Raw genomic sequence first — 19,425 nt, forward strand, 5'->3', positions numbered from 1 at the left:
ATGATGCTAATAAACAATACAAAAAATGTATTTCCAATAGCAACCAAGGCACCTGTTGATATGGAGCTGGATCCAGAGACGTGGGACAACAAAACGATCACCAGCGGCCTGAAGAACTACCTGAGGTCAGCGTGCCCCACCGGCTGCAGGAATCATCATTATCTCCATAATGCCTCTTTGAAACCTCCCTGTTGTTAATCATTGATTCTTTGCTGCAACTCACAAGGTGGCTGCATTCAAAAGACCCGTGTCACTCAGGGAAATAAATGTCAACTCTTCTCTTTATTCACCAGGTGTCTCTGTGAGCCTCTAATGACCTTCAAGCTCCACAAAGACTTTATCTTGGCTGTCAGTAAGTTGTGAAAAGAAAACTTCAATTGTCGGTTATGATTCTATATGTGTTTTACCGTTTATCATTGTATTATTATACATTACATTACATTACATGAAGAGACATTCTTTGCTCAATTCAAAGACATGCATTAATAAGGTAATAATAATTAAATGATCATATCAAATCAATATTTTGCGCAATATATGTTGTTGTATTATTTGCTATGTGTTTGTACTGTGAACGGTTTTTCTGCTTTACTTTCTTGACTTCCCTGCTGTGGGCCTAATGAAGGATTATTGTATCTTATCCAACACTGCTAATGAGGAATTTACATACTGTGCTGTTATACATCAAGGAAAGGAAAATGATGAATTGTGCCAGAAGATATCCCACTTTAATTTGAAAATATGAAGATTTTAAATATATATTAACCAAGTGTATTTTCCTTGCATATTAATTATGTGTATATCACTTTTTAAAAGGGAATTAAGTTTGAACTGAACTGCATTTCAAGTGTATTAATTCACCCACCTCAGGGCTTACATGCAGGCCCTGAGGTTGGGAAACCAAATGAGCAAAGATTGAACCAATTAAACCATCTCAGGAAATAACTACATGCCCTGTGCATCATACAGCCCTTGTGTCATGTTAAATGAATAAGTTAATTTGGTTTAATCTCCAGTCAACTACTTTTTTTCACCTCTGCATGAAGTGTCTCAAGTTGAATGTCAATTTTACAAACTAAATTTGACATTTTAACCACATCTTCAAGTTGATATTTGTTCTATTTAAATTCATACAATTCTAGCTCTATGCGATCAAATCTATTGTTAAAATGGATACATAGCTGCATCGAGGTTAACAGGACTATTTTCATCATATTTACGACATTATAATGTTCTGTTAACCTGACCACAGTCACGCCAATAAGATCTTTATTGTCACCATTCTAAAAGTCAATGATGTGACCTAATCGTCATGTTTTTCTGTTGGTACATGAGGCTACTGGTCATTTAATATCCATTGCCTCTCCTCAGAGTCAGATGACCAGAACTACAGGGTGTGTGCCGTCCATGCTTTGGTTCATAAGCTGCCCGAGAGGAACAAGGAAATGCTGGAGCTGCTAATAAAACACCTCGTCACGTACGTATTCCTGTAATGAATCAGTTACACTGCAGCCCTTTTGAGAGAAGATACAAATAGCTGAGACTGATTAAATTATCTTCACAGGTCTAAAACAGTTTGTAGCTTGTAAAGTACATCCCCTTACCACAAGGTTAACTATCAGTAGAGAACAGCATCTTACCCTTATTAACGCACATGTAAGACATGTAACACATGTAACATTAAGCGCTTTGAGCACCAGGAAAAGCGCTTTATAAATGTAATGTATTATTATTATTATTATTATTATTATTATGTACCTCCACCTGCAGAGTTTCAGCTCAAAGCCAGTTCAACCTGATGACGGTTTCTAACCTGGGTGTCATCTTTGGGCCCACCCTGATGCGCTCCCAAGAGGAAACCGTGGCCGCCATGATGAACATCAAGTTTCAGAACATTGTGATGGAAATACTTATCGAGAACTTCAACAAGGCGAGTCATTGTTTTGCTGTAAATGTAAAGTATACTTGAAGTTTTACCTGCATCATTTATCCAATTTCTTGAACATCTTACTTTAAAGGTCCCCTATTATACTGTTTAATATATTATAGGTCTCAGATATATACAAAACATGTCTCTGAAGTATTTGGCTCGAAATACCAAACAGATCATGCATTGTACTGTAGCATCCCATAAACCCCTCTGTTTCAAAAGTGCTGATTCTCTTTCTGTTACTTTAGATGAAAATAAGGAGCCACGCCCCTCTGACAGATATGGTTAAAAAGAACACAATGGTGCTCTAGGAGGAGATTCAGGTGATAAGGTGGGGGGGTGTTACCTTGGTTGGTTATTGGCTAATGGTTACACAACCCAAAAAACACGTTATGACATCATAAAGTGGCTAAAATCAGAGGGGAGACAAATGTATAAATAAAATACATGAAAAAGTGGATTTTGCATAATAGGTGACCTTAAAAGTTGCAGTCCTATTTGGTTTCACCTTACACTAAATGTGGTTGAATACTGTTCCCAGAATACTTTGTGCAGCCAACATTGTCATTCTAACAAAGAGGTCAGGCAATAACTGGCCTGCTTCCATAATGCTGTGAGAACCGGTGATCTGACTTAATCCTGCACGCAGCATGAGTCTGCGAGCAGTGAGAGGAGGTGGTTACCACATAAGATGTTGAACGTGTGAAGCCTGTCGCCTGCAGCTCTTCATTTGACGGCTCCCACTATGACTGCTACTGACTTTCCATTACTCCCTGCACAATTTAAACCGCTTTTAAATAACTGTTGAAAATGAACGTTGTCTTTTAGGTAGTGATAACGGTGAGTGAATCGGTGAAAGTCGACTCATGTTTCAGCAGGCAAATCCTTTTATTTGACGCTGTGTGAAATTAGTTCTGGTTGTCTTAATACCACATCATTTTCCGTGAATGTCTCCACAGAAACCCAATTCATACACTGGAAATACTTTGATCATTGGGCCCTATAGGTGCATTGTGATTCCCGATTTAGCAATAGATAATTACTCAAAAGAAAAGTTTTCTTAATTGGAAATCTTTAAGAATATTGCTTTAAAAGTATTTTATTGCAAAACCCTGCTGTTACTCTTCCTTTACAAACACTTTTACTCCATTTTTATCGATACTGAGTAAGAGTATTCAAATATTGGTCACAATCTTCAAAATCAAATGCAGTACCAGTCCTCATTAGTAAAGAAGACACAGATTGTGTTGTTCACTAAACTAATCAGTGCTCCTTCTGGACCTCCAGATCTTCCACCAGCCTCCGGACCCCAACGTGCCCCTGCCCCAGCCCCAGAGCCGGCCGGACCCTCGCAGGAGCCGGGCCATCTGTCTGTCCACGGGGCCCCGGAAGCCCCGCAGCCTCTACACCCCGACACTGTGCCTGGCAGATGTAGAAAGTGAGTCTCAAAGCAATGGTTTTACACCACAGGTCTTCACACACGTAGCCTGTATTATTGCTCACACACCTGCGGACACACATTTATGAAAGATGCACCTCATTTAAGCTGGGTTTTCAAATACTAAATTCCAGATTAGTACTATCTCTTCAGAGAAAAGCATATTGTAGCTAACCATTTTTTTCATTATCATTCAATCTGTTTACTATTGTATTGACTAGTCGGTAAGAGGTATACACTTAGAGGTCTTGTTTATTTTGATATAAAACAGAAAAGCAGAACATATTCATATTTGAAGGTCTCCTATTATGCAAAATCCACTTGTTCATGTCTTTTATACATAAACATGTGTCCCCTCTGTGCAAACAGATTCTGAAAGTTTCAGGAAAAAAGATTCGCTCACTTTTTGTCCTGATCCATTGATATAAAAAGTAAACCTGTCTGAAAATGAGCTGATCAGATTTTGGCCACCTTATGATGTCATAACGATGTTTTGGCTTCTGTAACCATTAGCACCCCCCCCCCCCCACACCTTATCACCTGAATCTCCTTTGAGAGCACCATTGTGTTCTTTTCAACCAAATATCTCTCAGAGGAGCGTGGGGAGTGGCTCCTTATTTTCATCTAAAGTAACAGACAGAGAATCAGCACCTTTGAAACAGGGCTGAAACAGAGGGGTTTATGGGATGCTGCAATGCACGATCTGTTTGGTATTTCAAGCCAAACATGATATATATATCTATATATATAGATATATATCTGAGACCTATAACAGTCTTTCTTTGTAAAATACTTTAAAGATATAGTATATCATCTATTTTCTTATCAGCCATAACATATCCACAATGAATTCCTGGCTTAGTAGGTTTTAATGATGGCTGTGTGGGCCTCTTCTCTGGCCCCTGCATAGGTGACACTTTCAGCAGCAGTCCAAGCAGCACCCCCATGGGCAGCATGGAGTCTTTGTCCTCTCACTCCTCGGAGCAGAACAGCTCCTCCAAGACCGCTTCCTCGGCTCAGGCCAAAGACAAGTCTCTGCTGGACCTGCGCAGAACGCCATCGCTGCTCTCTAACGGCCCCAGGAGCGCCATGTGGGTCAGCAGCCCCGAGTCCAGTTCCAGGGAGGAGGGGGGGCGGACAGACGGAGAGTCAGAGGACGCTCTCAGCCTGTCCTCCATCAGCATCGCACCCCGGCTGTCCCCTGCTCCCAAAAAAGCCCCGCACTGCCGCATTGACCTCAAGCCAGCCCTGCTGAACCGCTCTGCCGGCCCCTCTCTGAAATCACTGCATATCGCTGAAGGTAAGTCGGCCATCAAGTGATCACAGTTTAAAGGTCACCTATTATGCAAAATCCACTTTTTCATGTATTTTATACATAAACTTGTGTCCCCTCTGTGTAAAGAGATTCTGAAAGTTTCAGGAAAAAAATACCCCCTCTCTTTTTGTCCTGATACATTAATATAAAAACCTGTCTGAAAATGAGCTGATCAGATTTTGGCCACTTTATGATGTCACAACCTGGGCTGTCCCTCCCTACAGCCCGATCACGCAGATTGCGTGGGGCCTCACCTTGCGGAGGAAGCCTCAACTGAGCCACACCTATGCGCTTATGTCAACGCTCGCGAAACAGAGGGCCTCATCATATAACTTTGCGTGGGGCCTCAAGTTGGCCATGGACGGCCCTGGTCACAACAATTTGTTGACTTGTGTAACCATTAGCCAATAACCAACCAAGCTAACACCCGACCACCTTATCACCTGAATCTCCTCCTAGAGCACCATTGTGTTCTTTTTAACCAAATCTCTCTCAGAGGAGCGTGGGCAGTGGCCGCTTATTTTCATCTAAAGTAACAGACAGAGAATCAGCACTTTTGAAACAGGGCTGAAAAAAGGGGGTTATGGGATGCTGCAATGGGTGATCTGTTCGGCATTTCGAGCCAAACACTTCATTGACATGTTCTGTATATATCTGAGACCTATAATAAATGGATGAAAAACAGTATAATGGGGACCTTTAAGCTTGCCTGACAGTAGTTTATAGATTTTGTTTCCCTTGCAGTGATGAAGTGGAAAACAACCTCCTCAAAACTGTCCTTTCCAAGACTCTAATCCATACAGCAGATACTTATATCGTCATTAATTATTCCTCTAGGACTTAGTACTTTCAAACACTGACAACACCCCTTCTTGAATTAAGCATTATTTAAACAGCAGTGGGACAATTGTATTTGAATCACTCATTTCAGTTGCTCTTTGCAGTATGTGAGCTGTTTAATTATTAAACGTTAATGTCTTTGTGTCATGTACTTGATATTTGTTGTTTGTCTCCCTCAAGGCCACAGGAGCTGCTCTGGATCCGTCCAAAGTCTGTCCACACTGGAGCCCAACGACACTTCAAAGCCCACCGAGCACCCGGACCTCCCCCCAAAACTAGTGATGCGCTGCAGGCTGGACACCTCAGTCGGCAACGGCTACCAGAGACCTGGCTCAGTGTAATGGATTTCAGAGAGCTTATCATTGTGCTTATTTAACCTACTATTCCTTACGAATTATGATATCCACTCCAGTGTAATGCCGTTGGTAAAAATCGTATCTAAAACCAGTGCTGCAGCTAGTTGAAAAAAACGATTTGCCTATTGGCACAATACGGAAAGGTATTCTGATAATTGGTTAACAGTTGCTATTTAGGTTGCAACTAACGATTATGTTCCTTGTTTACTTCCTATATAAATCGTTTAGATTATAAAAAGTCACAAAATAGTGAACAATATAAATCTCCACTATCTTAAAGTCCAAGGGGGTGTCTTTAAATATCTTGTTTTGTCAGTCCAAAAGATAAAGATATTCAGTTTAATATGATATACAAAAAAAGCAGGATATCTCCAGATGTGAAACAACATTTTTGGTAATTTTTGCCAAGAAATGACTACTATTTGCTGCAGCTTATCCATAAAGCAAAAAGGCCAACACGTTATGTTCCCAAGCTCTCAATGTGATGAAATGCTGCTTTTTCTTTGATTCATATCATTCTAAATCTAATAAACTAAGTGTTTGACTGTTGGTCGGAGAAAACAAGGGATTTAAAGCAGTTCTCCTGACTCTAGTCGAATGTATTTTTTAGTCTTTCCCCACTTCCTGGGCAGTAGTGGACAAAATGATTAATTGATTATTAAAATAACAAAAAATAGTCCTTAGTTGCCGACCTCTGATTTAATGGATATATTGTAAGGTCTGTTTGTACGTGTGCAGTTTCATGTGCCCCCAAAAAGTAGCTGCTAGTCAATAAGACATGAGGACAATAGTTCAGCAACATTTATCTCCATCTTCCTCCCCCTCTCCATGTCACCCCTGTGAGTCATCAGCCTCCTACTCCTCCGTGTGTTTATGAGCATCGAGCATAGAGAGGTCTCTGAGATCAGATGAGCATGTGAGAGCAGATTTATGTCTTTCCTCTGTGGTAGGAGCGCTGCCTTTAATTACGCCCTGCCTGCTCCTGGGTTGATGTGACCCAGCAGCAGTCTGCACTTGTTCTCCCGGAACAAATAGATTGTTTGCGCAGTCTGAAAAGCCAGTCACACAGTGTCTCTAATCATTTCCTTGCGTTGCACCCTCCCAACTGGCCCCGGGCTCCGTTGTCCCCTTGACTGCCAGGTTGTTGTGAGTGGGGTCAAGTGCAGCCTTGTTATATAGTTGAACTCAATCCAGAACTGTGTTGCCCTTAGGAAGGAAACCTTCTGTATTGTGTCATTAAGCATTTTACCACGTTCTAAACAATGAGAAACGCTGGAAAGTGGAAAGACTCGTATTAGATTGAATTTCTCTGTGGTGGCAGCTTTGCTGATTTTATAGTCATGATTTATTAAAACGGATTATTACTCTGATCATGTGATTACAGGCAGTGGTGGAAGTACTTTACTTCAGTGAAAGTGAAATACTTTGGTCGGAAAATACATCATTAAAAGTGAAAGTCCTGATTTCAAAATGTTACTTAAGTAGAAGTATAGAAGTATTGCCAGCTAAATGTTCCTTTAAGTACCAAAGTTAAAGTACTCATTATGTACCATGGCTGTTTTGAAAGTATTATAATATTATAGAAATATTAAATGATCCCTTCTTTTAATTGCTTACAAATACATAGTAAGACCATTTCCGAATTTCTATATATATATTGGTGTTAACGTACTGCATTATATCATATACAAATGTCATATTTATCTCTGAATATCATTTCAGCTTTTTACTTTATCCAAAATACAGTGGAGTGGACTGAACTTGTTTTTCTTCTTGTTTCAGGGTGGCTGCCAGAGCACTGCTGTTTGAAAATGCCTCTTCCCCACAGTCTGTTCCTGTGGGAAGGTGCAGTAAAAACATCACATTTTCTCTAACAGCTCTACCAAATGAATCACACTCCCATCATGTCAAATGTGCCATTTCATTGCCTTGATTTTTCGTCTTTACAGGGACGCCAAGGCGATGTATTCCTGTGAGGCAGAGCACAGCCACGAGCTCAGCTTCCCCCAGGGGGCGCACTTCTCAAACGGTAAGCGCTGCCATTAAGGGGCAAACATTAAATGTTCCAGCTGACAGAAGATCTTACAGCGTCCTTGCATAGGCTGATATGACACTTGGACAATGTAAAAACACACAGACTGTTGTCTGCTGGCAACACACAGCACAGTCCTGGATAATTCCCAGTGTTATGTGGAGGCACACAATCACTTTGTCCTAATGTAAAATCCTTATCTGCAGCGCTGAAGTATAAACAGCCTGAATGTCTTTTTTTTTTATTGCTTCTTGCCTTTTCCATGATGAGATGACTTGGCCCACAACCAGTGCAGCAGGTCACTGTAACCTCGCGATGGAAGGCACCAGCGCCTGTTCCTGCTCGCAGAGCCAGCAGCCAAATGCACAAACGTCAACAAATACTCCCCTCCACTTACCAGCAGACAGAGTGCTTTTACTGCTCACCACATTAACAGGCCAGGTTTCTCTACACTCTTGTAGAGCATATCCCTGCTTGATTATTCAAGCAGATCCTTTTTTTTAAATGTTGCTGCATCTGAGCAATGATTAACCTTGTTGTGTTTTATGGCTATACTGTATGTGTGTGATTAAGCAAGGAGATTCTACCATCAAGTATGCTAACATACTCCGCAGGGACTGAATCTAAAGAGCAGTCTGACCCTGAGTCTTCTCACTCTGGTTTAAATGTTTATTTTTTATGCCTAATAGCATTTTTCCACAAGACTAGGAAATTGTGAAACGAAATACAGAATGTTTCTCGCTTCCCTTTGCTTTAACTCTTTTCTTGATTTTTGTCCTGTAGTGTATGCCTCTATTGAACCAGACTGGCTCCAAGCAACATACGAGGGGAGAACAGGATTAATCCCTGAGAATTATGTCGTCTTCCTCTAACAAAGTTGGTAAACATGGCATCTTTTTCATGGTATCCATGAAAAACACAACACACAAAGTGGCAGATTTGTTTTTAATGTTGCTAATATTTCTGGTACTGACATTTTTGCATGTCATGCAGTCTAAGCAGATATCAAGCCAGGCAGTTCTTTAACATTTCAAACATATACCTCTTTTTACTGTAATAACTTTATTGTGAAATGATTGGGGAATCCACAGAGATTCAAAAGTTAAGAAGAAATTCACATTATTGTAAGATGAAAATATATTACCCATCGACTGCACTGATGTATTTAGTCCCAGTATTATCCAACAGAATCACAAAACAATCACGACTAATTTCACAAGTTTTATTCTCAGAAATATATTATATTTTACTTTGTCATTTATATCGACAGAACACTTTCTTTTAATCAAGCTTTTAATGGAAATCCGTAGTTTATTAAACATTTTCTGATAGCTGTAATTAAACAAACTGTGATTGAAAGTAATGATACAAATCTAATCTATTAGAGTCTAATAGAAAAAGCATTATGGGTTGCACCTTAACTGTCATGTTTATTGCCTGTGATCATTGTTCATCCACTGAACCTGCTCACTGCTGCAGTGCACTTTCTGTTAGCCACACGGTACTGTACTGTACATTAATGCTCATGAGCTCTTTAGTAACTGCTAACCAAAAATATGTACTTTGTGTTTCTCTTACTATAAGTTATCACATCAAATATATATGCCGTATGTAAAAATGTGTTTTTTATAATGTCATGAAGGTGGAGCTTTTAGCTTTAATGCCTTAATGTAGTACTGCTTACTGGTATGCTGGTGTACTAGTAATGACAACTAGACATGTATCAGATTATAATAATAAGATACCATTTAATATTGAATGTTCTATTACTGTCACAACCATTTCAAAGTCCATCATTATCAAAGCTTCTGTGATACTTTGTCAGAAAGAAGAAGATAAAACAAAATATAGACAACATAACTTCTACAATTAATACAAACTGAAAAATGATACCAAAGTCAAACCCTTGTGGTGACCGTAATGGTTGTTTTGAGAGCCCATGCTTGCCAAGATCAGGATGTTCTTTTCCATTCTCAACTTCAAGAATGCGAGGTGGCCTTGAACATTCATGCTGGAATAAAACTCCCTCACAGTCTGAAATTGCAGGGGAAATTATTTTCATATCCTAAATATATAACGTGCGACACCCTTCTTTTTGTATGGCAAGCTTGTTTCCTTGCAATCATCTACTGTTCTTGACGGTGCATAAACATGTCTTTAAATAAACAGAATGATTTATTCAAACTTTTGTCAACTTCTTTGTCACAGTTAACTTCTCACTGCAGCCGTCGACTGTTGGAGGCACACTAACACTTTTGTCTTTATGCACCAACTATAGGGGGATGTTTTTCAATTAAAAGAGCTACAACTAGACTAGAGTATGTCCTAGTATGAAATACTTTCATTCCTATCCAAAGCTAAGGAGACAGTGACCAGTTGTGTTTATGCTGAGTCAGAAAAGTATTTCATTGTGATATTGTGAATTGAATGTGTTAACGTACTGCAATCATTTAAAATGTGGCACACTTCTCCAATTGTCGGAATGTCTTTAATGAAGACATTTTTAGAATAAGTAACTGTATGAAAATAACACACTGAGGGCAAAAAGCCTTTGCGAAAGTGTTCTCGTAGTTATTATTTTTAACCCACTCAAGGTCACAGTAAGTATATTATTTCTTATCAAATATTTTACTGATAGTTATCTTCCATGTCTCCTCCCCTGAACATTGAATTGTAAACTTGTTGTTTTTATTTTGTTTCTCTTTTGCAGCTTCAGTACAAACTCAAAACCATTCATGCCTCTGAATTCATATTTTTCAAATAGATTATATTCAATGTACTTAAAAACATGTGGAAAGAACTCTGTTGTCCTTATAAAGTAAAAAGGCTGAAGTACTGACTCTTGAATAATGAAGGCTACAAAGAATTCAGTAAGATTCGTGGGATGAATAACCCCCTCACAAGATGTCTCCGCAGATTTGTGACGTGTTTGCTGGCATCTTCACTTGGAGTGGAAGGTGAGGGGCCTCACCATGCCTGCCAGGACCTTGGGAAGCTGGGAGGCGATCACCTCCGTCATCATCTCTGGAAACTCCACTTTCATGGCGTCCGCTTGGATGAAGGTGCTCAGACAGAACAGGTTGACCTTTTTCACTATCTGTCAGGGGAGAGACATGCATGTTTGTCTTGGTGCTCATTAGAACAGCAGTTAGATAAAGACATGAATCAATGCTCAAACATGTAGAGGGCTTACATCATGCATGGCGTCCATCAGCTTGGTGAGGTGGTAGAACCTCTGGGAGCTGGCCACCAGGCCCTTCTCCCTCAAGTGTATCGCCTTCGTCAGCTCCCGGATGTAGTTCTGTCTCATGTCTTCAAACACTGCCTGGCTTTTGAGTCCCTCCAGAGGCACTGAGAACAGACGGGAATATAAATAAAATAAATTCTCGAAAACAGATGTTTCCTAAGGGGGAGCAGTCCGTTGCAGGGTAGGCCAAGGGAATGGAAATCGAACAAAATGTATTTAGTTGTTTAAAGATCAAATATAATTGCATAAATGTGTGTTTTTTGGTTTGATATATTTGTAAGATACAGTAGATTTGGGGATTTCTACTATTTTCCCACTTTCCCAGTCAGAAACTAATAAATGCTTTAGGACAGACGTGTTTTATGTACTTGGTATTTACTCTAAACACATGTCAAACTATCGTAGTGGGTTATTTCTGCTCAATTCCTCTAAAGCCTCTAAAGGATCAAATAACTGTATCGTGATCTAGGAAAGTAAGGGAAACTAGGCAAGTAAACTAAGAGGGGGGGGGTGCATTTTTCCAAGCCTTGACTTTTGTTTTCCAGTTAAAAACTAGGTCTTGTTAGCAGTTGCTATATAAATCTATTCAAGGTCCACTCTCATGATCATCGAAGCTTCACATCTCTTACACCATTGTATTCTGTGTAAAGTCAAACGAGAAGGTCAACATGAGGGTACAAAGTGAGTCATCTGATGCAGGAAGTGTTGTTGCTTTTACCTGTGTTGAGTAATATTATGGCTTTCATGCAGAGAAACTCCTCGCGGCTAACTTGAAGGTTTGCAAACTCCTGAGGGATGAACTGTATCGCCAGGCAAAGCTCGTTAATCGGAGATCTCATCATTTGCTCCCTGACAGACAAAAAACTGATTTACGATTCTGAACCATCAAGAGCCTATTTTTCATCCAAAATAATTAAAGTTTGGGAAACAAATGTGTTTAATGATAGTTACTTACTGACTGAGAACCAGATCAGGTGCAAAGTATAAATATTCACTGGTGACATTCTGATAGGAGCGCCACCCAAGAGAGAACACCATCAGGTTCACCCACGAGTACTGGATGAGGGTCATCTGATCGGTGATGTGAAGATTACGAAACCCTTCGAAGAAAAAAGAAAATGCAATATGAATTTATTTTCCCACAGTATATGCCACCATTTCATTTGTATTTGTTCCGCTCATGGTACGCAAAACCCAATGTACAATAATGGCCAACAAAGCACGTCTCTACAAACACACCATTGAGCAAAAAGGAGCAGGGAGAAGAAAAAAATCTTATATTACCTGCCCCTTTCTAAAAAAAAAAATAGATGGTCTGCCCTTCATATTTATTTTTCACAGCCAAACATATTCACAGCAACAACAAAAAACATCAACACCAAAAAAAGGAAAAGTGCAAAACACCCTCATCTGAGTCCTACTGGAGAAGAAGGTGGAAAGTGGCGCATAATAATAATAATAATAATAATAATAACAATGGGACCTGCAAATAAAGAACAGACATCACATCAAAGACATCAACAATATTTACCAAGGACCAGATTACATAGATTTATTCACATTCTGCTTCATATAGTCCCATTTTTCTTAATTTATACAATTTCTTTAACTGAAAAATACAATTCTTTAGATCCTTCTGTTGAGAATTCCACAATTTTACACCAACCACCAAAATACACATTTGCTTTAGAGTAGTCCTTGCATAAGGATGCTTACAATTAAATGTCCAAAAACAAACAACTGTTGTAAATATACTGGTAACATTCTGCTTTTTGCCCTGTGCATTAATCTAATAATGTCTGTAACTCAACTATGTCTTTGAATTTAAAGAGTCCTGACTTCAAAAAACTGTTGGTCTGTTGGTGTGTTCTCTTGAATCAGCTTTATGAATTATTCGTACTGCTCTTTACTGTAATATTGACAATGGCTTTATGTTGGTCATATATGTGTTGCCCCAAACTTCTATACAATAAATATAAAATCTCAAAATGAGTGAACAGTACAACATTCTCAATGCCTTGTAATCTAGCAAATACTTTGCCTTGTTTAAAACAGAAATATTCCTAGACCCTTTCGTTTTAACATGTGCTATGTGTGATTTCCATGTCAGGTTATCATCCAGTGTCACACCTAAAAATTGAAATTCAGAAACCCTTTCAATAAAAACTCCATCAATGGACAGTGAAATGTTATCATCTTTTTTTCTATTAGCAACAACCATAAACTTTGTTTTATTCAAATCTAGGGTTAACTTATTTTCATCAAACCATCTTTTAAGTTTGACTATTTCATGTCCAATACACTTTTCTAAAATGTTTAAATCATCTCCTGAATTGGTGTCATCTGCAAACAACACAAATTGCAATAATGTTGACGTTTCACATAGTCATTGATGAACAAAATAAAAAGTTTAGGCCCTAAAACCGAGCCCTGTGGGACACCACATTCTATGTTCATACACTCCGATTTACTACCAGAAAATTGAACATATTGTTGTCTGTTATCTAAATAACTTTTTAAACAATCTAGAACTACTCCTCTCACACCATATCTATGTAAATAAAATTAATACATTATGGTCTATGGTGTCAAATGCATTTTTTGAGTCAATAAATACACCTATTGTTTATTTATTTCTTTCTATAGCTGTTGTAATTTCTTCGGTTATTTTCATTAAAGCTAAAGCTGTAGATCCATTTTTCCTAAATCCATACTGACTCTCACTCAATAACTCATTTTTTTCAATAAATGTATCACATTTTTGGACAAACAATCTTTCAAGGACCTTGTAAAATTGTGAAAGCAAGGACACTGGTCTGTAGTTAGTACATTGGCCTTTGTCCCCTGTTTTAAAAAGTGGGATAACTTTTGATATTTTCATGCTATCTGGAAAAATACCTGTCTGAAATGAAAGATTAAAAATGTAGCAGTTTAATTATAAAGTCAATAGTCGTTTTCACTATTGTCATGTCGATCCCATCACTATCAGTCAAAGTCTTATTTTCGCATTTGTCTACAATGGATCTAATTTCATAACAAAACATCAGTTCGCTCCTGATAGGGGTATTGTGATAAACTGGCATTGAAGATAACCTAGATAAAACAATGCAAATATTGATATTATGTCAGGAAAACAGTCATGATAATCTTTTACGTATTACGCATCTTAACTAGTTGTTGTTTTGCTGCTCTCCTTTTGTCTCCACCAATTCCCCACACACAAATTAGTAAATGTTTTTTCCAAAAGCGAGAAATAAGAAAAAAAATCACAGTTTCTGAATTGAACAGAAAGCATTACAGTATTTTATTCCTAAAGACATCCCAATAATATCCTTTTTGTGACTGCTTTTGACCAAGATAATTGTAAAGTGAAAATCTAACAGCTCTAAATCATACCCAGTGGGGATCCACTTTGGTTTTTTAACACAATTTATATCCACTTACAGCCTTAGTACAAAAAAAAACCTGTACAAAGCCTTCTAACTCTGTCGGTGGTTAAGGCTGTGAGACCTTCGGCGTGTGCTGCCAGTGCATCCCCATGGCGACCACAGTGGTGACCCTGAGCTGCAGAAAGACGTTACCTGGGAGGGACTTGGACCACTTGACGATCCACACCAGCTGTTTCTCACACAGTCTGTTGAGGCTGTTGAGCAGAATGTGGGGCCCATCGGTCTGGGCGCTGTCGAATCCGGAGTACATGATCTCTGGTTCGATGTTTTCCAGGATACTGAGGATCTGTTGGGAGAGCTGCTCCTCGTGGATGCCTGGTATGCACGACATGGAGGTCAAGGCGTGATTTTCGTTGGATATGGCAAAGTGTGACTGGAACATCAGGGACGGGGCCAAACTGAAGGCTTTCAAGGCCCCGAAACGCTTCAGCTTCCTGCCTGTGACAGAAGAGCAAGGCATGGTTAGATTTAGGGACAAAGAGAGCGTTTCCATGCCAAGTTAATTCATCAATCTTAACATCCTCTTTGATGCTAACCATGAATTCTGAATTACATAATTAGTTTCATATCTGGGAAAATAAATCCAACCACTCGTTACCTCCTAGCATCATTCCCGCTTGATAGCACTTCCGGAGGCGACATGCAGGGCAATTTTTCCTCCGAATTTTGTCCACAATGCAGTCGTTTCGCCCAGCGCAGAGATAGCTGTGATGGCCTGTTGAGTGAAAGGATACAGACAAGAACACCATTTTATGAGGAGTTGATCTTAAAATAAGCAGCGAGGGGTAGAGGCATAAGGAGGGGAGGAAATGTGTTGAAGGGCTCTTGACTATTAACATGGCTACTCCATCCACACGGAATCAATGTTCTGTGGAGAGATCTAAAGAAGAAAATTAGATAGAGGCAAGGCTGTGAGGACAGAGTGACACGGCCATGGTGAGACATAGTGGCTATTATGTATCTCGCGTTGCAAGATAACAAGAAAAACAAGTCCAAGCAAGGAACACTGTGAACACTGGTCAATGTGATACTGTTGCTAAATACCTTAAAAAAAAACTGCCATAGAAGGTCAGTAAAAATTGATGTGGTAACTCCCTATCATTATAATTTACTGGAGACGTGTGATAGCACACATCACAGATTCGATTTCCTGAGTGTTTTCTATTAAATGTTTTATCTTGGATTTTTTTCCCCGGGGAACTCTTCCAACTGATCAACAGTTGGCATGACGGACACATTTTAATTTGCAGGAACCATACAAATCAAGTTGTATCATACAACATGTATTATGTAATATCAACAATGTAAATACACTGGTACTAACAGTACAAAGGCTGGGGGGAAAAATCTGCTGTAGAGCTGATAGGTTTCCCCTCTCCAGCTCTACAGGATTGATGGAATATGTGAACAAAAGGAGATGAAAACGGATTTGTGGTTGAAATTATTAGGATTTTGAACATAAAATGTCCGGAAGTAGTTAACAAAAATGCTCTGCTCACCTTCAACTGCTCTTTTAAAAAATACTTTACAGCTCCCGCAGGTTAAGACACCATAGTGGCAACCAGACGCCTCATCCGCACAGATCACACACTGTCTCTGAGGTGGTCTTCTGAAATATGGAAGAAATGCATACATTAATGAACTCCCATATGAACTAAATGTATATAAAAATTGCAAAAATTACAATTCTGTTTTTGAGCAGAACAACCTAATTTTATCACTTTGGTAAAATGTACAGTATATTGTAATGAAGTCACATAAAGGGATAAATCATCTGAGCCAACCCTAATTAATTTAAAGGCCATAACTAAAAAAAATGTAATTAGACATTCACACTTGCCTTAATGGATGGTTTGTTTAACCCTTGAGGGTATTTTAAGTTAAGTAAAGAGTCCTCTTTGTATATTTGCAAAGTAAGGTATAAGACTTATGGACCATTAAGGACCAATTGTGTAGGCCTATAGGTGGGTAAAAAAAAAAAAGATGGTTTAAAAAAAATGTCTATCTCAAATTAAAAATAACAAAAATTCGACCAAATAGGATTAGATATTTTCATTTATTTTTACTTGTTTTTAAAACGATTGAAACCTTTTCATGAGATGTTAGATTAGTTTTAGAAATGAAGAGTTTTATAGTTGTTTTATTCCACTTTCTCTGCCACGGCAATGGCCGGTCCAACTGATAAACATGTAATTATGCTTTGGAAAAACCCATCCCCCTATCATGTCCTATAATTGGATTATTTAATGTCTGATCATCAAATGATGTGCATATTGGCCTAATTTGTCAACGCTATTGCTTCATTATCAAGTTAAAAAAGCAGAATGTATTTCAATGTATCACTTGAACTATCAACTAACCATTATGCAAACTTATTTTTAACGTTCATGGTTGACTCAGTTTTTTTTTTGTTTTTTTTAACGGTCAGGTGGTACTTAGTTTTTCTTTCTACGTCAAGTTGAGTGTTTTGTAGTCATAATTACCCGGGGTACGCGGAATATGGTGATGGGTTCCTTCGAATCATGGCCTGGTTCTGGATCCCCTCATAGCCGTTTTGTGTGAACTGGTCATCGTTCATCCCCACGGACTGGCACCAGTACTGGGTCTCAGGCGGAGACGGCTGCATCTGCCAACGGGGAACTTCGCTCTTGTACATGGTCAGAGGCTGCTGGGTTGCGTGCGTAATGGCATCAAAGTTTTCAACAGCCTTCCCGGACACACCGCACCTGGAGTCGGCCCTCATCTGGATGAGCGCCGGAAGCTGATCTGGCTGGTTCAGGTCCATCAGGAAGTTTGGAGACCCTTCCAGCCTCTGCCTCGCTGCAGCCGGGGAGAAGCTCGCGGACTCCCCGTCACTGAGCCTCAGCTGCTGCTTCCTGTCGCGGTCACAGCAGGTGTCCAGATCAGGAATCTCCGGTGATGTGTCGAAGTTGGGAATGGGGCTGTTCATAATCACAGAAGGCTCTTTTTCATCTTTGATGAATTGAAATGCTCCTGTTGATGTGGAGAAGCTTACATTTCCGCCTGGCAAAGTTTCCGTTGTGGCCACATGTGTCCTCTGAACGTCCCACTGCACAGTGTCACACTTCAGATAGTCACTGCTACGGTCATAAAAATGTTTTCCCGCAAGTGAACCATCGAGTAATGGAAATGGAAAGGAATCAGCCATCGTAGTGATGCTGCTTATTCTTCCGTGTGTGTTATTGTCCATTTTCTGATCCTGGGAGCGCGCAGCAGAGACTGGAATGCCCGGAGGTTGGATGATGTGTGATGAAAAGCTGCTCAGAGACTCTCCTGTAATCCTCCTCCCCGTCGAAAAAGGCTCTGGCCACGTCTTTTTCTCACATGGGAGTCTATTCCATGCAATTTAACTACGCTTCAGAAACAGATAAGAAAACCAACTGTTATCCTTTTGATGATGAGGGATCAGCAGAGAGATTTTAAACCTTTAAATTAATTGAACCCATATGTAAGTCAATTTCAAATATAATTCCTTGCTCTGGTTTAAGGTGTCATGTTTCAAAGCTGAATATACGTGTCCTTTAAATAGATCTCCAATAGCCTTCCTCACAATTAAATAGTTATTCCTTCAAAGGATGCCAGAGGAAGAATCAATGCATCAGAGTTGTTGGAGATGTACAGTATGCAGTTTCACAACCCTTTCAGTCGACCTAAAGTAAAATAGCCAGCCAATGAGAATGGATCACTTCAATGTCAAGGGCCAACAGTCTCCACCCCACTGTTCATGGATAAGGTAAACGCTTGGATATTGTTGGCCAAATAAGAAACTATTGAGACTGGGTGCCTTCCGGAGAGGAGATAATGGCTCTTTTAAATCAGTTAAAACCCTCAAAATCATAATCATCCTTTGAAAGTCAAGACCCAGATGTATGTTGTCCATTTTAATTGGTTATGTAGATCTCTTAATTGTTAGGTAATGTTGGCAGGTGAACAGGTTGGAGAATAGTAACACAAAATCACTACATGAGATTTTGGTTTAAAGTTGTATTTACCACTTTGGTACATCTTCCAATCTCAGTGACAGTGAACTGTTAAAGTAAATTATTGAGGGTAAGAAAAAAAGTCTGTAATGAATTCAATACAACAGCTTTATGCTACAACTAATAATTATAATACAAAATATAAAACATATCTAAATGGAAAATATTAATAAATTAGCGGTTAAACTGTCAATTCAGGTTACTTTTTCCATTTCCAATTAACGGTTTGACATTTAAACTGTTGCAACATTAATACAATGCTTTTAATATGTTTTTGTATAATTATTCATGTAGGCCACATTATTTTTCTTAGTTGTGATTTAATTTAAATGTACATTTCTGTTATCTTGGTAAGATAATTTCTTGGTTTGGACAACATTTCACTATTCAAGTTAATCAGCTGAGTGAGGATGTTGCTGATTAATGTGCTAATGATGCACACATAGGCCTTGGCCCCAATCTCCTACGTCATATGTCAGACGATAATCAGAGGGGATTCTCATGTAGTGGACCACATGATTATTGGATAACTGTTTCACATTCAAATCTACATGATGTGTTCTTCAAATGCTGTAATGGCCTACTTTTCAGACAAGGCTTTTATCTGTAGATGTTACGCTTATCTTGACAACCACCAGCAACAAGTCTTATGCAACCTAATCTGTATCCTTTTTTTTAAAACAGATTCCAACTTTAACACTTGGAGTAAATGGATTTGATCAAGCTCTAAAATAAACTGTAATTATGTTGTCAGTTTTGCTGTAATAGCTGCCATGTTCGCCCCTGATTCTTTCTTGAAATGTTTCACAGTAGCTTA

The 19,425-nt window shown here is 39.1% G+C and overlaps 2 protein-coding genes across 5 annotated transcripts in view; one reads left to right on the forward strand and one right to left on the reverse strand.

The window, feature by feature from the left end:
• arhgap42b (Rho GTPase activating protein 42b) overlaps window positions 1-10,095 on the forward strand; it is a 69,732-nt gene extending 59,637 nt beyond the window's left edge. For 2 of the 4 annotated variants that reach the window (XM_079675599.1, XM_079675601.1), the window contains 10 exons: window positions 41-125; window positions 294-352; window positions 1,372-1,477; window positions 1,771-1,930; window positions 3,218-3,368; window positions 4,267-4,668; window positions 5,704-5,860; window positions 7,662-7,724; window positions 7,829-7,908; window positions 8,695-10,095. In XM_079675599.1, coding sequence (XP_079531725.1) covers window positions 41-125; window positions 294-352; window positions 1,372-1,477; window positions 1,771-1,930; window positions 3,218-3,368; window positions 4,267-4,668; window positions 5,704-5,860; window positions 7,662-7,724; window positions 7,829-7,908; window positions 8,695-8,783 — 1,352 coding nt within the window. In that variant the 3' untranslated portion in view covers window positions 8,784-10,095. The remainder of the gene's footprint in view (window positions 1-40; window positions 126-293; window positions 353-1,371; window positions 1,478-1,770; window positions 1,931-3,217; window positions 3,369-4,266; window positions 4,669-5,703; window positions 5,861-7,661; window positions 7,725-7,828; window positions 7,909-8,694) is intronic. The other 2 variants (XM_079675600.1, XM_079675602.1) reach the window with 1 other exon arrangement.
• pgr (progesterone receptor) lies at window positions 9,635-18,231 on the reverse strand. The gene is made up of 8 exons (XM_079675603.1): window positions 17,091-18,231; window positions 16,107-16,216; window positions 15,206-15,322; window positions 14,740-15,045; window positions 12,114-12,258; window positions 11,877-12,007; window positions 11,105-11,262; window positions 9,635-11,008 (listed from the first exon to the last, which is right to left on the reverse strand). The coding sequence occupies exons 1-8, from the start codon at window positions 17,816-17,818 to the stop codon at window positions 10,853-10,855; spliced, it is 1,851 nt and encodes a 616-aa protein (XP_079531729.1). The 5' UTR covers window positions 17,819-18,231; the 3' UTR covers window positions 9,635-10,852.
• Window positions 18,232-19,425: the final 1,194 nt, after the last annotated feature.

Source organism: Notothenia rossii (genome assembly GCF_949606895.1).
Source record: "Notothenia rossii genome assembly, chromosome: 4".
NCBI lineage: Eukaryota > Metazoa > Chordata > Actinopteri > Perciformes > Nototheniidae > Notothenia > Notothenia rossii.